Source organism: Rattus norvegicus, chromosome 9 (assembly GCF_036323735.1).
Source record: "Rattus norvegicus strain BN/NHsdMcwi chromosome 9, GRCr8, whole genome shotgun sequence".
Lineage (NCBI taxonomy): Eukaryota > Metazoa > Chordata > Mammalia > Rodentia > Muridae > Rattus > Rattus norvegicus.
Window position 1 is genome coordinate 67,175,125 of NC_086027.1, and position 23,353 is coordinate 67,198,477.

At 44.7% G+C, this 23,353-nt stretch overlaps 1 protein-coding gene and 1 pseudogene across 10 annotated transcripts in view; one reads left to right on the forward strand and one right to left on the reverse strand.

Annotated features, from left to right (window-relative positions):
* The window catches only part of Aox3 (aldehyde oxidase 3), an 86,313-nt gene that overhangs the window by 16,138 nt on the left and 46,822 nt on the right, over positions 1-23,353 (forward strand). For 8 of the 10 annotated variants that reach the window (XR_005488951.2, XM_039084036.2, XM_039084040.2 and 5 more), the window contains 10 exons: positions 3,039-3,119; positions 6,105-6,249; positions 7,165-7,257; positions 10,564-10,715; positions 11,397-11,490; positions 14,212-14,321; positions 18,256-18,437; positions 18,713-18,875; positions 19,178-19,270; positions 23,148-23,317. Coding sequence is in view for 9 of the 10 variants with exons in the window: in XM_039084036.2 (XP_038939964.1) it covers positions 3,039-3,119; positions 6,105-6,249; positions 7,165-7,257; positions 10,564-10,715; positions 11,397-11,490; positions 14,212-14,321; positions 18,256-18,437; positions 18,713-18,875; positions 19,178-19,270; positions 23,148-23,317 (1,283 nt within the window). In the remaining variant the exon portion in view is untranslated. Of the gene's footprint in view, positions 1-3,038; positions 3,120-6,013; positions 6,250-7,164; positions 7,258-10,563; positions 10,716-11,396; positions 11,491-14,211; positions 14,322-18,255; positions 18,438-18,712; positions 18,876-19,177; positions 19,271-23,147; positions 23,318-23,353 lie in introns of all 10 variants that reach the window. The other 2 variants (XM_063267571.1, XM_039084039.2) reach the window with 1 other exon arrangement.
* On the reverse strand, positions 20,586-20,685 carry LOC120094932 (small nucleolar RNA SNORA17; annotated as a pseudogene).

Sequence of the window (23,353 nt, forward strand, 5' to 3'; positions counted from 1 at the left end):
ATATGCAATATAAGGTCATACATTAAAAGTGAAATTAGAAAAATATGCATAACAATAGTAGGTAATTCTGCACCGTGCTATTATGAAGCTGCTTTGTTTGATTTCTTGGCAGTTCAACATGAGTGTATTATGATTACACACACACACACAAACACACACACACACAAACACACACACATGCACACATGCACACACACACAGACACAAACACACACACACAAACAAATACACACATATAAACACACACACATTTAAACAAAGGGAAATCCCTATAGATTTTATAGTAGTTACATTAAAATTACAATTTCCTCTAAAAGTCAAGTTCACTTGATTTTTAGTCTAGAGAAAAGGGGAAGGAAGGCCCAAAGCAGAAGTGAGGTGAAGAGCCCAGTTCTCATCTCTCTGTGCCCAGTTCTGTCCCACACCAGTGGCATCACAGACTGTACACCCAGCCTCTGTGTCCAAATTATCCCCATCCCCAACCCACTCTCCCTTAGCCACCACTCAGACAGTTTTTCCCTTGATGAGGAAAGAATGGAGCAGAGGCCTACATGGGTCCTGCGAGTGGATTTGGGGCTTCTAGGTTGGGGAATCTTGAGGTCCTGGTGCCAAAAGCCTGTGACTAATAGTGGCTGCTGGCTGTGAATGGATGTTCCCACTCTGGGATTTCCTTGCCCCCTGTGAGGGACTTGGTGGGAAAGAGCCAGTGATCAATAGCCAGAGAGTAGGTGGAAATGGGCTTCTTGAAGCCATGTTGAGTGCTTTCCATAGCATAAAATAAGGGCACACTGCATGGTGTCAGTTCTGTTGGCTGCAACTTACCAGGGAATCCCAGTTTCTCATGGTCATGTGACTGCCTGCAAGAGCAGCTTCTTTTATTCAAATCTCAACTACTCATTTTAACTCTCAACCACACACTCCACACAGTACGGTATGGGTGTTATTGAATGGCTACAAAGGGGTTAAAGAGGTTACAAACTTGGGAGGGTGGGTTTATTGAAGGCAGATTCAGAGCCTTTGTAGGAAAGTTAGTTAGTAAGAACCCAATTAGAGAGCAGCTGGAGGCAGAGCCAAGCCAAGCTCAAAGCAAGTAGGAGCCAGGCAGGGGGACTAACAGCAATCCAAGGACAGGGCTGGTCAAGCAGTGGGGCTATCTGAACTGGAACTCTGGGGGCAATCCAGTTCTCTGCCTGTCATTCTCTTGATGCACACACACTAGATGGCCAAGTAAGAGATTAGTGTGGCCCTCAATGGCAGTGTCAGAGTGCTCGTTTTCGGTGGCCCAGGTGAGGGGGCTATGTTCTTTGCTGGTCTAGCGTGTTTGATGTTTCTGATATGGTCTTCATATGTCTCTGCTCCCAATCTTCCCCAACAGGCATTTCGCTTTGCCTGAGTAAGTTATCAGGCTGTGCCTCCTGGTTTGTTGCTAGGCAAGTGATGGGATCTGCATGCACAAACAAGATGTAAGTGGAGTCCCTCAGGGCAAGGCACAGTCTGAAAGCCGCTGTCCTACACACTGCAGAGTAGTTTACAAGGGACAACCTGATCTCCACAAGTCCTTGTAAATGCAAATCACAGCTCCTACTCCAAAGGGTGTAAGAGATAGCTTATTCTGATCCTAATGTAAGTGGTTGAGGTTTGGAATACAGATTCATCTTGTTCTGAGTGACAGGTTCTTTCATGGAAACAGTTACAAGAAGTCTATAGTCAGAGAGAGAGAGAGAGAGAGAGACAGAGACAGAGACAGAGAGAGACAAAAGATGAGAGTTATAAGCCAGGTGTGGTGTCATCTGCCTTTAACCTAACAGAGGCAGGTAGATCTGAGTTCAAGGCCAGCCTTATCTACAGAGTGAGTTCAGGGACAGCCAAGGCTATGTAGAAAGACCCTGTCTTGGAGTGCGGCAGGGATGAGGGGAGAGCAAGAGAGGAGAGTAAGAGAGAGCCATTAATCCTTGCATTCACAAACTACATTGTGAGGCACTTAGTAAAGAAACCATGAAAACAGCCACTCCAAGATTAAAGTGGGGGTTATTGTGAGCAAGAGAGGAAAAACATCCATCGGTACCTGGGAGAGTCCAGAGCAGAGAGAAAAAGCAGCAGATCGGCCCCAGCCAGCGCTCAGCTAGGGAAGGGAGAATGGAGGGGCAGGGGAAAGTCTGTGGTGATCTGAGGTGAGCAGGGTCAGGCTGAAGCTTTGAAATGTAGAACAGGTACTTGTGCATGGGGACTGCAGGAGCCTGGAGGCCAGTGGGCTTTGATGTGCAACAACAGGTACATCACTGGGAAGCCATCAGTCCCTTCAGCCCTCGGCAAGGGAAATGACCCCTTCCACAGATCCCAGAGGAATGCTGGCTTTTATCTAATCTCCAGAAATCTGTCTTCAGTTCGACTTGAGCTGGGCCAAGACTGTCATTTCTGGACATATGCACTTCCTGAGACCTAACAGTAGGGACACTGGCTTAGTTAACTGGGTCATTCTGCTATAGATCTTAGTAGTTTGGGGACAGTGAAAGCTAGCATCCTGCTTAATACATTATAAAGTTTAACCCAGTAGTCAACAAGATGTCCGGTCAGACACCAAAGGTGGCCAACGAACAACTATTAGTAAGAAGACAAAAAGACTAACATAATTTTGGCTCTGGCTCTGCAAAATTCCAACTCTCAATGATCACAAAGTTCTAAGCAATCAGCAGCCTGGGTCCAGGGCTGAACACCCTGCAGCCTCATAAGAGCCTCCTGCTCACTTCTGCTACCCTACCCAATCCTCTCCTACCTTCTCTAGTTGTCTCTCACCTCTCCTCCCCTGTGCAGCCCTCTCTTGTCCATTCTCTGGCTTTCTCTAGCCCTCCTCTGCCCTCTCTACCTCCCCTACCCTACCCTCTCTGCCCTCCCCTCCCCTGCCCTCTCTCGCCATCGCCCTATGTCCCAGTTGCCAGTCTCAGTTTTTCAAACAGGAAGTAGACATTCAATACTTGGGTAAGGACCATAACGCTTTGCCATCTTTGTCACAAAGACTAAAACATTTTTATCTTCTTTAGGTTTGCACCAAGTTATATGAAAAAGAAGAATTTCAACCCTTGGACCCAACTCAGGAGCTTATATTTCCACCTGAACTGATGGTTTGTTCTCCTTCTGGTTCATTTGGTTTTTACGATGCTTTTGAGAGAAGGGACACGCCCATTGGCGCATCCTCAGTTGTGCCTTTATCTGTTCCCCTGGGTCACGTTGTAGTATGTAACCCTCCGGAGCATTCGTTCATTTTTAACTTTGCCCGTGGGAGGGTCATCTAGTCCCTGATCTTTCTCATAGTCTAGATCCAGGGCACGTATGTTCTGGTACTCAACACCTATGAGGATCCGTAGGAAATTCAGGATAAGACTAGAAAGGAAAGGGCAGGCGTGCGCTGCCTGTTTGAGCAGCCAACCGCTCCACACTGCTACAAGGCACTGAGATGCCTTTAGTGGCTTCAAACCGATCCCCTAGATCCTTTGGGCTCCTTCATGTTTGTTTCAAACGCTTCTGTCAGCAGAGCCCCAACTATCAGGCCACAAGGAGAAACCCAGCGGCAGAAAATACAAACCGCTCTTTCTGAGGGCAGCTTCCAGCTTTGACGGTGTCCCCCACGAGATGTTTCCTACAGTAGTGTGGTTGCCTCTTTGCTGCCTCGGATGTAAGCCAGGGCACCGTCACTCTGCACAGGTCTTTGTGGCTCTTTTATTTTCTTATTTTTGTTTTTGTTTGATTGGGTTGGTTTCAGAGCTCACATCTCACACCTTTAAAAATTGCTGACAACCCAAGGAGATTTTGTTACGTGGGTCATAGCTATTAATGAATGTTCTGTGTGAAATTAAAATGGAAAATATTTTCATTATCATTTACAGTTTTATAAGTAACCAGAGAAAACTTTTTAAAGTATTTATTTATTTTTATGTGAACGGATGCTTTGCCTAAATGGATGTCTGTACACCACATGTGTGCAGGACCCATGGAGGCCAGAGGAGGGCGTCGGGTATTGGAGAACTGGAACTACAGACGATTGTTAGTTGTTGTGGGGGGGTGGGTGCTGGGAACCAAACCCAGGTCCTCCACGAAATCGATAAGTGATCTTAACCCCTGAACCATCCTTCCAAAACAAAGTGTAAGCCTTTTAGGATAAATGAAACATTACTCTTGAAAAACATTCTTTTTTTTCCTCAAAGGAAAGTCAGTAACAATGGAGTGATATTGTACTGGGTTTTTGTATATCTTTTTAATTCTGGCTTAAGAGAAAATACCTAGGTTTGACATGACTTCAGGCTGCAGACAGGTGTGAGGACACATACCATGGAGCTTTAAAACACTCCACCATATACTCCAGAGACAATGTGTAGGAAGAAGGCAAGTCATAATAATTGTACTTCAGTATAAAATAGTTTTGACTTTGGAAGCCTTAAAATGTGTTCTGGGTGGACTTCCTGAAGTGCTTGGACTCTACTTTGAGAAGGGCTGGCTTCAGCTGATGAGCGCATAATTAGCAATCAGAGTTTCCCCACATTCCCAGGACCTCTCCTGTCCACCATCTTCCCTCCACTCAACACACAGACACATAACTTAATGCAACACTTACAGCAATAAAGAAGATTTCATTTAACCAACCCGCCTCTAGTGACAGCTTGTTTCCAGCAGCCTTTTTGCCAGGAATTCTGTGTGACAAAATTATTCAGTGAGATGATCTATGTAGACACTGAAATTATACCAAAAGATCTGCCCCGCCGATGCTCCCACAAAGAACAAGAGTGTTTTCATAAGATATCTTTGCAAGGACATCATCCAAGTTCACTTGAAACAAATTAAGCAATTTGAGTCCTGCAAAACCATTCCTGAGAAACAGTTGCCTTGGTTAATATTAACTGGAAGAAACTGTTGAAACCAGGCTTCTTCCAGATCCTCAGTTTCAGAGAATTCCAGGCAAGAAGCCTGGTGCCCTGGGGTCCACATCTGCGTCCAATTACCCACCTGGGTCCCTTTGGCCAGGCCACATCTCTGATTTGGCCCCCATTCTATTCTTTTCTTCAGTAAAACTAAATGAGTAGTTCCAGTGTGTGCTCATTCTTTCCCGCACACTGTAAAATAATGCCAAATGTGAGTCGGCTTCCTAGGATGGGATCAACTTTAGACAGACAATATGAGCATATTAGACTCCTATATCGAATCAAAACAGAGGGCACAGAAAGTCCACTAGAGACAAAAAGGAGAGGAAAACAAAATTATAAGTCTGCTTGACTGAGCATGAAATTATCCTCATGAATATTTATTTCACACTCGTTCATGGTAATGTGTTGCTACCTGTCACAACCATTTGTTTTATAGAAATTGATGGGAGGAAAATCTAAAGAAATTCTGCCCCTTAACAACTGAGAAATCCCTCCAGTAACTTTGAAGCTCCCAGTTTGCTTGGGAGACATAAACATCAGTGTAAGGTCGCTGGCTTATCCAGCTTGACATTCTTTGGTTTTACTGCATTGATGTTTGAGTGTTGGGTGTTTTTTGCTATTCAGCAAGACAGCCACTTCACCCCATATTTTAGTGATCACCGAGAGCCAAATGATATTCATAAATCACCCTTAATTTTCATACACATCAAGCCAGAGAGGATTCAAAGTTTTCCTAAATTGATCTGGGTACTTAGTAGCTGAGCTGGGATTAGAACCTCCTATCTCATGATATATTCCTCATGCTTCTCTGCATGGTAACCTCACATAGCCCTCAGCCCACGAGTGCTTAAGTTTCTGTTGTAACTTTCTTAAGTAACTATCATCGTTGGTAGTTAAAGTCTACGGTCATGTCTTTGGTTGGGAATAAGGGTTGACACAAGATACCTCAACCCTTGTCCTTGCATGTAAGAGCCTTGTTTGTTTATAAGTTAAGGCTTCACTAAGATCTACTTCATTTTTAAGCTCTAAGAGGAGACGAATATTCAAAGGAATTGATTTAATTATGAATTGAGACTTTCATTCTTTCTCTGTTCTGTCAGCCGTGGCTCCTGCCTTGTCCAGTTGTGTGCTGTGATGAAGTCTGCATGTTTTCTTACTGACAGCACCGTTGTCTGAATTTAAATATTGCAGAGAATGGCAGAGGATTCCCCAAATACAGTTCTGACTTTCCGTGGGGAAAGGACGACCTGGATTGCCCCAGGAACCCTAAATGACCTTCTGGAACTGAAAATGGAGTACCCCAGTGCTCCGCTCGTGATCGGCAACACGTGTCTTGGTGGGTAACGGGAGAGACCCTCTTCTGCCTACATTGGTGCCCAGCCGACTGAAAGGAGGGGGAGCTGTAGCCCTGGCTGGCAAAGCAGCTCATCAGTTACAGGCGTCTTCCTGGGCCTGGCTGACAGTCGGCTGGCTGCACAGCTGCCTTCCCTGGGCCACACTGTACTTTGGCCTTCCATCCCAACCATAACATGTGCTTAGATTCGGAGTGTAGGGGGTAAGGTTTTCATTTTCTTCCTGGCACCAATAAACAGTAAAACAGACCTTTTCTTAATGAGAAAGTCCCAGCCTGAGTAAGGACCACCAAGAAGGGAAATGGGCTCCCTAACACACACACACACACACACACACACACACACACACACACACACACACACCATTTCATTTCAATGAGTTCTAGGTCCTAGTTTTATTAGCAAAATGAAATCTAGCTGGTGTATTCCTCCTCCCCATCCTCCTCCTCCTCCTCTCCTCCTCCTCCTCCTTTCCTCCTCTTCCTCTTCCTCCTCTTCCTCTCCTCCTTTTCCTCCTCCTCTCCTCCTCTTCCTCCTCCTCTCCTCCTCTTCCTCTCCTCCTTTTCCTCCTCCTCTCCTCCTCTCCTCTTCTTCCCTTCCTCCTCCTCTCCTCTTTCCCTCCTCCCCTCTTTCCCCTCTCCTCCTCTTCTTCCTTCTTTTCTCCTCTCCTCTTCCTCCTCCTCTTCCTTCTTACCTTCCCCTTCCCCTCCCTCCCCCCTCCCCCTTGATGAAACCTGAGCTATCACCCATGGTAGGCAAGTACTCTGCTACTGAGCTATATCCTCAGCCCTCTTCACCTTTTGACTTGCTAAGTTGCCTGACTCCTGTGCCACTGGGATTATAGGCATGTGCCACCATGCCCTGCATACCTGTATCATGATAATTCTTCTCTCTTTTAGGGCTTGATATGAAGTTCAAAGACGTTTCTTATCCAATTATCATCTCTCCTGCAAGGATCTTAGAATTATTTGTGGTGACTAATACAAATGAAGGTATGTTCTCATTTACTCTAACCAGTTCCATATGCTGCAATTGGCTGGTAAAAAAGCTAAGGTTGCTTGACACTAAGGAAATCACAGGCTCACGGGATGGAGGAAATCACACTCAGCACTCCAATGCTGAACTTGGCTGACCCTTTGTAAAGAACACATCCTGAATTTAGAAAATGCTGAAAAAGTTTCTGCATCCTGTCTTGAGATTCAACTTTTTCTACAGAGAACTGGGCCTCAAATAATGCTTATTGATTTGTTCAGAACTGCTATGTCTAAGGTCCCCACTCCTTGAAGAGAATCTTCCCTGGGTCTTCACTCTGCCAGCTGAGGAAATGGCCACCCCACAGTTCTCCAACAAGGAGAAGCTCCATGTTCCTCCTGCACAATATAGTACTCAATTCTTCAGGTAAATGCTAGTCTGTGAAAAGTACAAGGAGAATAAAACCATTTCCAGCCATTTGGTTTTCAATTTGTCTTCAAGTTACTGGTTTCTCCCATGAATCAGGCACAGAGCTGTGAGTTAGCCAATAAGGTCTCTCCCAAGAAAGACCTGGTCTCTTCCCTCAGCGTTAATCACACAAGTGGCAGATGTGAGAGAAAGTCTTCAGATGACGTAATGCCTGTGCCATTAGTCAGTCATATCGTAGGCAGAATCTTCTTCCACAGCTAAGAGATGCCTTAAAATGGTGCTATTTTAAGATTAAAGCACTTTCAGTACTTTTTAAACTTTAATTAAGAAGAATCTGGGATTTTTCAAGGAATGAATAATAAAAAGGTAAATAAGAATTTAAGTGCTGCCACATGTTAGTGTAAAGCCAGATACAAAATTACAAGCGTCAGATTGAGAGTTGTATGTGTCTGCGTTCTTCTCAACACCTGTGTATTTTCTACTAATACATTTAATGAAGGGAAAGTTTTTTTTTAATGTTGCTTTTCGAGCCAGATTTGATAGCTTATATCTGTCATCTCAGCCTCTGAGAGACTGGAATCAGAGGGTTTCTATGAATTTGAGGCCACCTTAGGCTCTTATATCGTGAATTCCAGGACAGCCTGAGCTATAGAAAATATCTCTCTCTCTCTCTCTCTCTCTCTCTCTCTCTCTCTCTCTCTCTCCCTCACTTGCTTTTCATCTTGTAGAAGCAGCTAGTGCAGAATAGCATGTGCTGTGCTATGCTGTGCTGGGGGAACTCCTACCTGACTGACACGGTCCTGGCAAGCCTCATCTTGGGGTAACTGGGACTCTGTGGACAATACACAGGCTCACCCTTGTTTCAGTGCTGATGAGTCACATCACAGCCCTGTCTCTGAGCACTCGAGTCAGTCAACGAATAGATCCTTCATGCAGTAAGCACTCTGGCAACATCCACTAAATTGTAAATAGATCCCCGATCTGTAATTTCCAGTGGCTGAGATCTCTATTTGTTCAATGATAAGTCATAGCCAAAGGAAGGCAGGTCAAGTAAGTTGATAGCCTGGGTTCACTGTGTGGGATGAAAAGCCATGGGGAACAGAGAGGCGGACAAGTAAACAGGTCTCATCTCTCTAGATGAATCTTTGGACTTGTGAGCTGGGCTATTTATTCTAAGTTAACTGACTGCACAAACAAAACCTTATCTAAGGGAATTCTGCCCAGAATCATCTGCCACACCCATTAGCACCAACCGAAGCAATCCTTCCTTTCTGAAGGGAGGCAGGCAAGCCTTGTCAGGCAAGTGCCTGCTTACTGCAGATTCTTCTCTCCACAGCCGTTTTCTCTTAACCTGCCAAAAATTAAATCACGAGCTCCCTCTGCTGAGTGTACATTGATAAATCAGAATCTAAAGCACTTGCGTTCTTGGGAATGTACGCAGTTATAAATTACAATTTCCTCTGTAGGAAGTCTGTGAATGGTGTAATGTACAGAGCAGAGCTGTACCAGTTGAACACTTCTGGTTTCCTGATGAGACTTTCTAAGCATGGCTGCTGATAGGGTGCTGCTTCACAAGGATCAGAAGCGTCATCAGGAGGGACTTGCAAATACCTCTTCCACATCTCCCTAGCACTTATCATAGTTGAAATCACACCGTTTATTATTTGTCTAGTTTCTTCTTTCCATGCTGAACCTCGACTAAAGAGGAGACCTTGTCTATAACCTTTGCCCTGGGATGATGAGCACAGTAGATGCTCAGAAATAGTTACGTAGTGGATGAGGAAATTTATTCATAGTGTAATGAATAGGGTATATTAGGGTATATAATAGGGTATAGAGTGTTTATTCATAGGGTAATGATCCAACTAAAGAATGATAGAATACCAATCACACAAAGACAGATGCAGGCTTACTAGTAAATAATAAATGAGAAAGGCAAGGCTGGGAAGATGGCTCAGTGGTTGAAACATTTGTGGTCCACACAAGCCTGAGGACCAGAGTCTGGATTTTCAGAAACATGAGTAGGTGTATAAAGGGCCTGCCTTGGTTTCTAACTCTGGAAGGCAACAACAAAGGATCCCTAGAGCAAACTGGTTCTCAGGACTATCCACATCAGCAAGTTCTTGAGACTCTGTCTCAAGGAATAAGGAGGAAAAGTGATGGAAGACATCCCTAAAGTCTCCTATGTGCACACATATGCCAGCACTAGTGCAAACACACACACACACACACACACACACACACACACATATTCCACACACACATGAAAATGGGATTAAAAAAATAAATGAGGGACATGTTGACAAGGGAATGGAATCCAAGTTCAATTTTTGTGTTGTGCAAGTCATCAGAGATACAGTGGTCTGAAGCAGGTCTTCACACCTGCCATGCTGCCACCTATCAGCTGCTGAGGGGAGACGTCACACAAACTACATGAAAGATCACAGCTATGACCAGGGCTGTAAAAGCGAGGCACGTGATGTTAGGGGACAGGTAACAGAGTGGTCTGATGAAACTACAACTTGGAAAGGCAGATCTGAGAGCAGGTAGGTGGGAGGCAATGAATGGAGAAGGTGGGAACTGCATGTATAAAACACCAGGGACAGAAAACAGCACCTGATGCTGGGTCAGAGAAGCAGGGCAGAAGCCAGCAGACAGACACCCAGCCCTCAGTGGAGGAAGTGGGCATTGGCTGTCCTGGTGTGTTTGGTCGCCTTTCAGGAATCATGTATTATTTTTGCTCTCTCTTCCTCTTCATATTTATAAGGTGCTCTAATGAACATGTGAAATCTCTCTGAGTGGGAAAGACAGCATCATAATCAACTCTTGACAGCTTTCCTCACTTTCCCCCTCGTTTCCCAGCTTACAGAACATTAACGAAGCTCTTTCACTCTCAGGGCTGACACTGGGCGCTGGCCTCAGCCTGACCCAGGTGAAGAATATCTTGTCTGATGTGGTCTCCAGGCTCCCGAAGGAGAGGACGCAGACATACCGTGCTCTCCTGAAGCACCTGAGGACTCTGGCTGGGCAGCAGATCAGGAATGTGGCTGTAGGTTCTTTGCACCTTCCTCTGGGTGGGGACTCTAAGGAGGAAAGACAACATTGATCACCATTTCTGTTGCTGGCTGTATCCATTTGTGTTTTCCATGTGGCTGAATGAGAGATTACCTATTTCTAGATCCCTGTGGAGTAAGCCACTTAAACCACCAGGTTGGTGTGCAGGGATGATGTCTTCCTAATTTGTCACCATGACTTGGACTCCAAAGAGCCTCTGCAACTTCATCACCCCAAACACCCCTTGCCTGCTTCTCTGGACCCACATTCACAGCCTCACTCTCCACCAATACTTAGAGGCAATTTGTGTAGCTACATTTAAGCAATTTTGTCTGCACTCATGCAAGCTACACATGCATAACTGTGGAATGTGGAATAATGACCTCATCCATAAATCACAACTTGAGCTCCTCCCTAATAGAGGTGGTTTTCACTGTGTTCCTACTTTTCAGGGGTTTGGGGGGGGTGTTTTGTTGTTTTGTTTTGCTTGTTTGTTTTTGCAAATAATTAAAAGGATAAGTGATTGCTGAAAACATTTCAGATTTTGCATGAAAACCTGGAGCCATACTGGCATGTTTAATTCTAATTGCTGAATTATCCTGAAAAGAAACACTTGGCTCAGTGTACTTGAGCACTCACAACGAAAGCCCCAGGGTGCTTATAATCTTTCTTTCAGTCCTTAGGTGGTCATATTATCAGTAGACTGCCGACCTCTGACCTCAACCCTATTTTCGGTGTAGGCAATTGCAAACTCAATGTTGCTTCAACAGGTGAGTTACCGAGTTCCCTTCTAAGTGCAGGTGACGGTTCAGTTCCCCAGATACTAAGCATAGAGGCATGGGATGATGGGAGCTCACTGTTTATACCGTTTGACCCAGTGTTGATGTTTCCTTTTGTTGTGGAAAGACCTAGAAGCGTACACATCAGGAAGCTAGTAAGCAAATGGCACACTTCAAGAAATTGAGAATTGTCAATAAACCCATTGCTACTTGATTTTTTTTCTTTTATCTGTTTGTGTTAGGTATTTACACTAATTGCCAACCTGATAGGATGTTTAATCAGTAAGAGACAACTCTTTAGGAAAATCTGTAAGGGACTGTCTAGAGTAGGTCTGCATGCCTGTGAGTTACTGTCTTGGTCAGGTTAATTGGGATGGAATGACCCACCCTAGTGGAGGGCCACGCCATTCCTTGGACTTGGGTTCCTTACTGCAGAAGGAGGGAAACCAGCTGAGCAGGTAAGCATTGCTCTCTGCTGACTGTCTACAGATGCAATGAGAACGACTGTTTCAGCCTCACACCATCTTGCTTCCCCATTATGATGGGCCAGACCTTTGAACAATGAGCCAAAAGAGCCCCTTCCTCCCCTGAGACACTTTTGTCACAGAGACAGAGAATGTCATCAAAAGCACGGCAGCTGGCTCACATTACCGAGGCTGAAATGGTATGCCCGCAGAGTTTATTCTCATGGTGGCTTTGCCTATTCTCTAACTGGTGGTGACTCACCTCATCTCTGCTTATATATTTAGGCCCTAAGGCAGTCATTTACTTCCTTTAAAGCTAAAGTTTAAAGAAAAAAGCAAACTTTTTAACTCTCCTGTACCATAGGCACAGAACCCTTTAGACTCCAGACATGGGCAGAGATCACACAAGCAGTTCCCAGAAGACTTTAACTGACGTTGGCTTCATTCTGACTCTATATAGAGCATCATATGCCATATTCTGAGGATCACAAGTGTCCCCACTTCAGACCCCTACCACAAATTGGGTCTCTGGAACATCTGACCAAAGTCAGGGTCACAGCCCTATCCTTTCTATTATTTTACTACATTGGTTCCCCAAAACCCAGGCAAGCACTTGACTTGTGTTTGCCCATTTGCTATAGGGAAAGTCGCAAAGGTTACTGGTGAGCAGCAGGTGAGGCGTACACAGGGCAATGCTTATGGAAAAGGATTTAATGCCTCTAAGTCCTCTCCAAGCCCATCGCTCTCCAGTCACTTCCATATGTTCTGTCATCAGGACCCAGCCTTCAAAGCCTCACGGTAGACGTGGTTGAGGACGCTACTGGTGTTTGCTAAAGCATCAATCCTCTGATCACATGGTTGGTTCCCTTGGCAACCAGCTCCCATCCCAAGGCCATTCAAGTGCCCACTAAGAGTCACTTCATTAATGAAAATGATGCTTCTTTCATACAGGAAACCCCAGGGAATTCAGAAGCTGTGTCAAATACGCTTACCTCACAGGTGTAAGAAATCAGCAAACAGGATCAAAAACTAAACACTAAAGCAAGACAGACTCCTTGTAGCTCTCCTGCTCACAAGGGCTCTAGAGCTTAATGTCAAAGAGTAGAGCAGAAGCCAAATATGTGTTTCTTACTAGTTCACAATAGTGCAGGTACTGTGTGTGCATCTGTGTGCATGCATATGTTGCTGTAAGTGTGTGTGTGTGTGTGTGTGTGTGTGTGTGTGTGTGTGTGAGCTCGCGTGCGCACGTGTGTGCATGTGTTGGACCACAGGAGAGGATCTGTGAGGATCACATGATTACCCTTTATGATGTCAAGGGCTACTAAACGAACAGTCACTATGCTGACCTTGTCAAATAAACTTATTTGAAAGGGAGCTTCCAGCAGGACAGGACAGGGAAGTGGTTTCTGTGTGGTAAGAGAAAGGGACAATGAAAATTCTTCCTGGTCTACAACTTACACAAGAAAAATCAGTTGATTTTTACTTGACTTTTGGTCAAAAAGTGTAGTCGTTTATTTGACCCAACATCCTTTCCATCAATCTGGCTGCTGAATGGCTGTTACCTCTGAGCACAGAGCATATCCACCTTCAGAGGACAAAGATTCATTCTCATCCAGGCTCAGCGAGAAGACCTCCCCAAAGAATTCTCAAAATGTCACAAGAAAAAAAATATGTCACCTCCCCTAGGTGACTTTCCCTAGAAGCATAATGTTTATTTCTGGATTTGGGTTTGAAATAATTGCATGAGTTTATGGCTGCTTTATCTGCTGATGGCCATGGCTGCTGTCATTCAACATCCTCACAAGTAATACCCTGTTGTTTACCACATCCCTTCAGACCCATGAAGCCCTTGGCCTCTCTCATTCACACCCCACCTCCCCATCCCCCACGCATCATCTGGCATGGTGACCACACACGCACACTGATTCAGATTGTTTCGCCCCATAAGTCATACAGTGCAAGCAAGGCAGAGCATTTCCCACACACTGGATGAGCCTGCTACTACAGGGAGAGGCTACTACAGGGAGAGGCTACTACAGGGAGAGGCTACTACAGGGAGAGGCTACTACAGGGAGAGGCTACTACAGGGAGAGGGTGTCTTTCCCAGAAGAGAGTCAGGACATTACAGGTAGCTACTTGCCAGTTGACTTTCCATTTTGGAACTTGTTTTTAGAATAAGAATACCACTGGTGTCAATAAAAGAGTAACGGTGGTCTAAGCCTTTGATAAAATGTTTTTCCTTTCACAGAAGGAACACAGCAAATCCCTCTGAACGATCATTTTCTCGCTGGAGTCCCAGAGGCCATCCTGAAGCCAGAGCAAGTGCTCATCTCGGTTTTCGTGCCCCTCTCCAGGAAGGTATGAGGTCACAAGGTTTATAATAGTCACTGACATTGCTCTCTCTCTCTCTCTCTCTCTCTCTCCCTCTCTCTCTCTCTCTCTCTCTCTCATTAGCTTTGGCATGGAGAAGCATAGAATTTGCTACAAATACCTTATGCATGCAGAGGTGCAAATAATATCAAATTAGATGTCGCCAGCTCCTTCAACAATGTCTCACAACACCAGGACATTGTACTATTTCCTCACACTTCTCCAGCAGCACTAAGCCTCAGGACATTTGAATCCGTAAGCAGCTTAGTAAAAAGGACCATTTCCCCTAATGCACAGGGGAGGAGATTGCACTCCAAAGAAGCTTTATCATTTCAACCAAGATTTATGGTGAAAGGTTGGGGGGATCGAAACCCCAAGCCACCATCAATCTCAGTAAAGCTAAGTAGGATAAAGAAACATTTTAAACATCACTTTGACCTTACTGTACTATATTAATGTTTTCTTTAAATTAATGATAACTTCAGAGAGGTGCATGAGGCGCCAGTGACCTCTGGTTATACAAAGACGCTCTTAGCATAACAGGCTTTGGTGTGGCCATTGATGGAGAAGGACAGCTTTGCCTCACTTTCCTGTTCAATAACAATATCAAATGTTACTATTGTAGTTCAGGTTTTGTTTCTGAAATCGGCTCAACCAAAAAAATGAGACCTAGTCCTCACTGCCACCAGACTCATCTTGACACTTGTCTGTAGTGCCAGTCATCCACTCAACATTTATTGTGGGGCTTCTGAGCAGAAGGAATACCAAGGACAGACTCAGTCACTTCCTTCCCCCAAACATTAATAGATATTTTCCTAGGCCAGAGCCTACAGATTACAGTTTTAGCTCAAGTTCAGCAATGTGGCAGAATACATTAAACAAATTAAATAATATTAAATACATTAAAATTGAAGATTTGCTGGTTTTGATTGGTCAGAAGACCCCAACATGCAGAACCTTGTAGGCCAACGTCAAAGATGCTATGACTTCAAAACAAGTTTTGCCAAGTTGAGGAGAGAAATGGTGTTCTAAGCATGGAGCCTATTCTGGGGTTCATGTGTTTTAGTGAGGGTATCTGCAGCAAGTAGGGTGACTCTGAAGTTAAAAAGAAAAGTACATCCCATACTGTATCATCCATGTTATGTGCCTGTCACCCCACAAAGGTCAACCTAAATCAGTTCATAAAGACAGAATCAGATAAACCTAAGCTAGGGAACAGTCCGCAGTCTATGATTCCCCAAATCAGTGTCACAAAAGAACAAGGCAGAAAACTCATAGAATCAAGAAAGCAAAAGAGCTGTGAAGATACCACCTTAGTCCTACTTGCATGCACACAGCAATATGAATATGGACTGTATCTTAGGTAATAGCATTGCAACATTGTATCATTGAGCTTGCTGTTAATAATGCTGTTGGTCAATTTGCAAATTCATCTGGAATAACAAAAAACCCACGATAGCTAAAACTGTCCTCAACAATTAAAGGACTTCTGGGGGAATCACTATCCCTGAACTCAAGCAGTATTATAGAGCGATAGTGATAAAAACTGCATGGTATTGGTACAGAGACAGACAGATAGACCAGTGGAATAGAATTGAAGACCCAGAAATGAGCCCACACACCTATGGTCACTTGATTTTTGACAAAGGAGCCAAAACCATCCAATGGAAAAAAGATAGCATTTTCAGCAAATGGTGCTGGTTCAACTGGAGGTCAACATGTAGAAGAATGCAGATTGATCTATGCTTATCACCCTGTACAAAGCTTAAGTCTAAGTGGATCAAGGACTTCCACATCAAACCAGATACACTCAAACTAATAGAAGAAAAAGTGGGGAAGAATCTCAAACACATGGGCACTAGAGAAAATTTCCTGAACAAAACACCAATGGCTTATGCTCTAAGATCAAGAATCGACAAATGGGATCTCTTAAAACTGCAAAGCTTCTATAAGGCAAAGGACACTGTTGTTAGGACAAAACGGCAACCAACAGATTGGGAAAAGATCTTTACCAATCCTACAACAGATAGAGGGCTTATATCCAAAATATACAAAGAACTCAAGAAGTTAGACCGCAGGGAGACAAATAACCCTATTAAAAAATGGAGTTCAGGGCTGGAGAGATGGCTCAGTGGTTAAGAGCACCGACTGTTCTTCCCGAGGTCCTGAGTTCAAATCCCAGCAACCACATGGTGGTTCACAACCATCTGTAATGGGATCTGATGCCCTCTTCTGGTGTGTCTGAAGACAGCTACAGGGTACTCATATATAATAAATAAATAAAATATTTAAAAAAAAATGGAGTTCAGAGCTAAACAACAAATTCACAGCTGAGGAATGGCGAATGGCTGAGAAACACCTAAAGAAATGTTCAACATCTTTAGTCATAAGGGAAATGCAAATCAAAACAACCCTGAGATTTCACCTCACACCAGTGAGAATGGCTAAGATCAAAATCTCAGGTGACAGCAAATGCTGGCGAGGATGTGGAGAAAGAGAAACACTCCTCCATTGTTGGTGGGATTGCAGACTGGTACAACCATTCTGGAAATCAGTCTGGAGGTTCCTCAGAAAATTGGACATTGAACTACCTGAGGACCCAGCTATACCTCTCTTGGGCATATACCCACAATATGCCCCAACATATAAAAAAGACACGTGCTCCACTATGTTCATAGCAGCCTTAATTATAATATCCAGAAGCTGGAAAGAACCCAGATGCCCTTCAACAGAGGAATGGATACAGAAAATGTGGTACATCTACACAATGGAATATTACTCATCTATCAAAAACAATGACTTTATGAAATTCATAGGCAAATGGATGGAACTGGAAAATATCATCCTGAGTGAGGTAACCCAATCACAGAAAAACACACATGGTATGCACTCATTGATAAGTGGCTATTAACCCAAATGCTTGAATTGCCCTAGATGCACAGAACACATGAAACTCAAGAGGGATGACCATAATGCGAATGCTTCACTCCTTCTTTAAAAGGGGAACAAGAATTCCCTTGGCAGGGAATAGGGAGGCAAAGTTTAAGACAGAGGCAGAAGGAACACCCATTCAGAGCCTGCCCCACATGTGGCCCATACATATACAGCCACCCAGTTAGATAAAATGGATGAAGCAAAGAAGTGCAGGCCGACAGGAACCGGATGTAGATCTCTCCTGAGAGACACAGCCAGAATACAGCAAATACATAGGCGAATGCCAGCAGCAAACCACTGAACTGAGAACAGGACCCCCGTTGAAGGAATCAGAGAAAGGACTGGAAGAGCTTGAAGGGGCTTGAGACCCCATATGAACAACAATGCCAACCAACCAGAGCTTCCAGGGACTAAGCCACTACCCAAAGACTATACATGGACTGACCCTGGGCTCCAACCTCATAGGTAGCAATGTATGGCCTAGTAAGAGCACCAGTGGAAGGGGAAGCCCTGGGTCCTGCCAAGACTGAACCCCCAGTGAACGTGATTGTTGGGGAGCGGATGGTAATGGGGAGAGGATGGGGAGGGGAACACCGATAGAGAAGGGGAGGGGGAGGGGTTAGGGGGATGTTGGCCCAGAAACTGGGAAAGGGAATGACAATCGAAATGTAAATAAGAAATACTCAAGTTAATAAAGATTTTTTAAAAAACTGAATAATGCTGTTTGTCTAGAGTTACAGGTGGGGGAAGCCCTTATGTTTTAGGAGTTTTGTGTAGAAATATTTAGAGACGAAGCATTCTGATGCCAGTAACTCAGCTTAGACTGAGCAGAGGGGCATGCCTTAAGCTTAAGGGTGGGAATACCTGACTCACTATGATGAAGCCATGAATCTAAGCGAAGGATATATATTTATTTATGGTTCTGTTCTTATAACTGTTACGGATTTGAAACATTTCCAGGTAAACAGTCACTCTTCTCATTTTCCAGTGGGAGTTCGTATCAGCTTTCAGACAGGCCCCGCGTCAGCAAAATGCGTTTGCGATAGTGAATGCTGGAATGCGAGTCGCTTTCAAAGAGGATACAAACACCATTACAGACTTGAGCATCTTATATGGAGGGATTGGTGCCACTGTAGTCAGCGCCAAGTCCTGCCAGCAGCTGATTGGAAGGTGACTTACAAACTTTTACCCTTACTGTATAAGTCTCTCGTCATTTGAGTAGTGGAACTGATCTGACTGGCAAAGGGAAGGAGCTGTGCCTGCTGTCTGTGGAGGACAGCATTTGAGTAAGCACAAGAAAAGGCACCGATATTGACATCGGTGGGTGGTGTGATGTCCCCGTGTGAGAAAATAAACGTGTTTATAGTTTAGATTTATGTTGGTGACGATCAGATGCTCGTCTGGCCCTGCCCGCACTGAGTAGCTGTCTTCCCTCACGTGCTCAGGTGTTGGGATGAGGAAATGCTGGATGACGCTGGCCGGATGATTCGTGAAGAAGTCTCCCTCCTCACAGCAGCCCCCGGAGGAATGGTGGAATACCGGAAGACCCTTGCCATCAGTTTCCTCTTCAAGTTTTACTTAGATGTGTTGAAGCAGCTAAAGAGGAGGGTAACTAAAGCTCTGTTTGCCTGTGGGACGCCCTGGGGAAGAGAGTTCGTTCTAGATGCTTCTCCAGCTTCTGGGAAGGTTAAGGGGCACCGTGTGCTGACCTCGCCATAGTTATGCTTGCAACCAACATTTCTGAGGTCCATACTCATACTCAGTGACACCCAGCTCTCAAGTTCACTCAGGCTTTCCCAAGGCACTAAAAACAAGTCAGTGGAGATGCTGCAGAAACATTTAAATTCTTCATCAACTCAGTCTTCACCGGGAGCACTTCCCATTAAATAAACTATTTGTCTTCATTCCAGAATCCCCATAGGTGCCCTGACATCTCACAGAAACTCCTACAGGTTCTGGAAGACTTTCCTTTGACCATGCCTCATGGGACACAGTCATTTAAAGTGAGTCCGTTTTCTGCATTTTCTGAATGAATATAGCAGCTATAAGAGGTTGCGTCTGTCTTTTGACCTGGCTTTACTTTGAATTTCAAGTTGCTACTCTAGTTTTTTTTTTTAACTTTTTATTAGTTCTTTGTAAATTTCACATCATGCACCCCAATCCCACTCAATTTCCCCTTCCCTGGTACCTGCTCTTCCTCCCAGCAACTGCCCTGTTGTGGAAGCCCCTTTTGTTCACACTTCTTGGCTTGCAAATGTTCATTGCAATGAGTCATTGGTCTGGTTCAAAGCCTCTGGGTATTGCTACTCTTATCAATTCTGGAACGCTACTGAGATTCCTCTTGGATATCATGTTGTTGCCCTGTGTCATGGAGATCCCTTTGTGCACTCCAGTCAGTGGGGTAGGCATTGGGGGTGAGCCAATTCAAAGCCCTTGATCTAGGCCTGTGAGAGCTGGCTTTCCCACTCTCACACCATTGAGACTGACTTACCAGCAACCACCAAAACCAAGGCCAGCTCTACCTTGCTGCCCAGGCAAGGTGCAAGGGCCAGCTCTCCCAAGTGTTGCCACTGGTGAGGCTCAGGACCAGTTCTCCCTCTCTCAAGACACCTGGTCCAGCTTTCCTGTCTACTGCAGGTGGTGAGGAGTGAGGGAGTGGTTATCTCACCCTTATCCACACCACCACACCTGAGATGAGTGGTAAAGTCAGATCTCCCATGAGTGCATCCTTGGGGCCTGATCACTCACAACTCTTTCAGTGTGTGGGCTGCTAGGGGCAAGGCCAGCTCGCCTGCTCTCAAGCCCCCAAGGCCTGCTCTCCCATGGCGCCCAGGTAAGGAATGGGGCCAGTTCTGCACAGCCCTTAGAAAGTAGCATATCCCCGGGCAGCAGCCCAGATCAGGGGCGTCCACCTGGCTTTTGGTAGTAACAGACCCCTGCTGCTGCAGGGCCACAGACCCAGACACAGTCATAGCAGAGGCCAGGACCCCACCGTGTTCCCAGGTGGCATCGCCAGCTACTCACATCCCGTCCTGCCTCTCTCTGTTGTGCCACAGCCTTCTGTTTCTCTTTCTCTTCCATTTCTCCACCACTTACTTGCTCCTTTGAGTGGTGCCTGGGGTCTCTGAGTGTCTGGGGTCATCTCAGGAGTGCTATGCTCTGCTCGTGCATTATGGCGCCAAGCAGTGGTCCTCTCAGGCATGGTCTGCCTCACCCCTTAGGCCTGCAGAGCACAGGACTAGTGGACATCTAAGGTTAACTCTGTCGGGGCCCCCTGCAGCCAAACTGGTGGTCCTCTCAGACTCACTTTTCTCAGGGAATGTTAGGCTAGTAACCGCTCAGATGTTCACAGGTCAGAACACAGAGAGCAGGCATAAGCTCTCTCCTCTCTGCCACTTACTGAGGACCCTGTGACACAGCATGGGCTCAGCTTTTAAGAAAGGTTCAGCTGTGGAATGGTTTTCATAAGCAATAGTAAGAAAATGCAGTAGAATGGTCCTCTAACTATAGCAAACAAAAACTAAATTCCTAGAAATGAAACCTGGGAATCAATATATAGTGTACATGTAAAATAAATTTTAAAATTATGGATAAACTTTCAAAAGGAAGCATATTTAAAAAAAAAAAGAAATGCAATGCACAGCTAGGAAGAGACAGTATATAAAGATAACAATTTTTCCTAAATAATGTATATTATCAAATGTATTCCCAACCAATATACTGACAAGAGTTTTGGAAATTTTGATTTTAAGGTTTATCTAGAAATATGGAAGTAGACATTTATTTTTTTTAAAAAAGAAGTATTGAGGATTGTGCCCAACCCTACTAGGCACAGAGATGGCGTCTGCAGCTCCAATAGTTAAGTATATAGGCATTATATGATTAAACATGATTATTATAGGATTCAGGGTTAAATTAAAAAGAACAATAAAGCAATGCCAAGTCTGGAAACAGACTAGGAAGTGTGCCATAAAAAGTAAAAAGCACATTTCAAATAAACAACAAAAAGCAGAGTTTAGGTAGAGATTTCCATGCAAGTCACTTTAAAAGCAAAAAAAAAAAAAAAAATTCATGTTCCCGCCCCCTTGCAGTGAACGTAAATTCCAGATCTATTAATTTTTAAACATTAAAAATAACACCTTGAGATCACTAGGTTAAAGTGTGTGGCAGACTGTTTTTGAGCCTGAGCCCTCCAAACAGGACCTGAAACCCAGACAGAAAAAGGCCTGGCAGATCCAACTGTATAAAAGGGAACACGTGAATGATAAAAAACAGTCACAGCAAAACCTTACTGATGAGTACGGACGAATTGGCAGATCAGCGGGGAAGAAAATGAGCTTAGAACATTAAAATGTACAGAGCCTGGCTCAGAATTCGTGAAATGCATTTTAAAGCAGCAGAGAGATAAAGTTTCAGTCTATCGGATAGGAGTAATTTACATCTTGATAGCGCCCAGGACTTGAAGTATTTTTCTACTTAATTTCTGTTTAACAAGGTTACTGAAACAGAACAGCCTATTTGTTCTGGGGGACGGCATCCAGAAGCCCAGCAGCAGGGGGCAGCAGAGACCTCCTGCACTGCGCATTCGTTTCCTGTCTCGATTGTAGGAGAGTGGCTGTATTTTTTTCTTTCTTTCTTTCTTTTTTTTTTTTTTTTTTTTTTTTTTTTTTGGTGGTTTCCAAGGCAACAGCTAAGCTGGGTTATCACTTCTTGTCATCATCTCTGTGGTGCTAAGTATTCAGGCGGCTGCTGGCTGGATGTTACCTGGAGAGCCTTCTTACCTGGTTACTCTGCTGAGGAGAAAGGAACACCTATCTGTTCACCCCACCTCGGGCACCACTGACAGGACAAAGGAATGAGCCCATCCAAGTCCAGCTTGGTCAAACGATGAATGCACTGGATTAATTTACAGGGACATAGATGAGGGATTACTTACAGGACTGCAGGTAGCCCCCAAACACCCTTGTGACTGAGAGGTCCCACCGCAGCATAGAGGACATCCCTCCTGACCTCTCTAGTCACTCACATAGGACTCAGACTCCCTTTTCCATCAACCAAGGTCTGCTCACCCAGGCATCTGCCTCTGCTCCCATTAAAGAAGTTTGCCCTGGGCTCAGCTCAGCTGGCTCTAATGGTGGACTTCTCTGTACTTAACTAATGCAGAATAGCTTGCCGGGAACATGGTAGCTTTTTAGCCCTCAATATGATAAGATACCTGAGATAAATCGACTTAAAAAGAAGACAGGTCTCTTCGGCTCGTGGCTTCGGGAATTTGCACTAAGATGGCTGGCTCCAGTCTGGGGAGCCAGTGTTGAAGCAGAGCGTCATGGAGGACAGTGACCAGGTTGCTTGCTTTATGGAAGCCAGGAAGTAAATATGAAGAAGAAAAAGAGCCATGGTCCTGATATTTTTTTCAAGGGCACGACTCCTAACACCTAACTCCTTTCTGCTGGGCTCAGTATTACCCCAGGCTGGTCACCAGGTTTTCATCACGTGAACCTTTGGGGGAATAATTCAGATCCAAATTATAGAAGGAAGCATAATAAAACTTTATACCTGTGTCTGTCCTATCAACTATGAAGCTGCCTTTAGAAGTCTTGATGTGTACCCTTCCCTGGGCAGACACGGGCTGTCACAAAATCTATCTTTGTTCAGGTTTCAACTTGTCTCATCTTTAGCACACACGAGTACCTTCTCTGTTTCATACAGATAGGCAACGGAAAAGAAGAAAAACCCAGTTTAAATTGAACTAATGTTCAATTTAACGTTAGGAAGCTTGCCTCAAGAGAATGGGAAAGATAGCCGCTGACCCATGATCCTCCTGACCCATGAACAGCCTTGCTTAATCATTTTGCTCTGTGCTCTGCTCTTTTAACACAGGATGTAGACTCCCAGCAGCCTCTGCAAGACCCAGTCGGGCGTCCCATCATGCATCAGTCTGGCATCAAACACGCCACAGGGGAGGCCGTATTTTGTGATGATATGTCTGTGTTGGCAGGGGAACTCTTCTTGGCTGTGGTAACCAGCAGCAAGCCACATGCTAGAATCATGTAAGCAATGACTGCTTGGAGTTCCCAGCATGTACC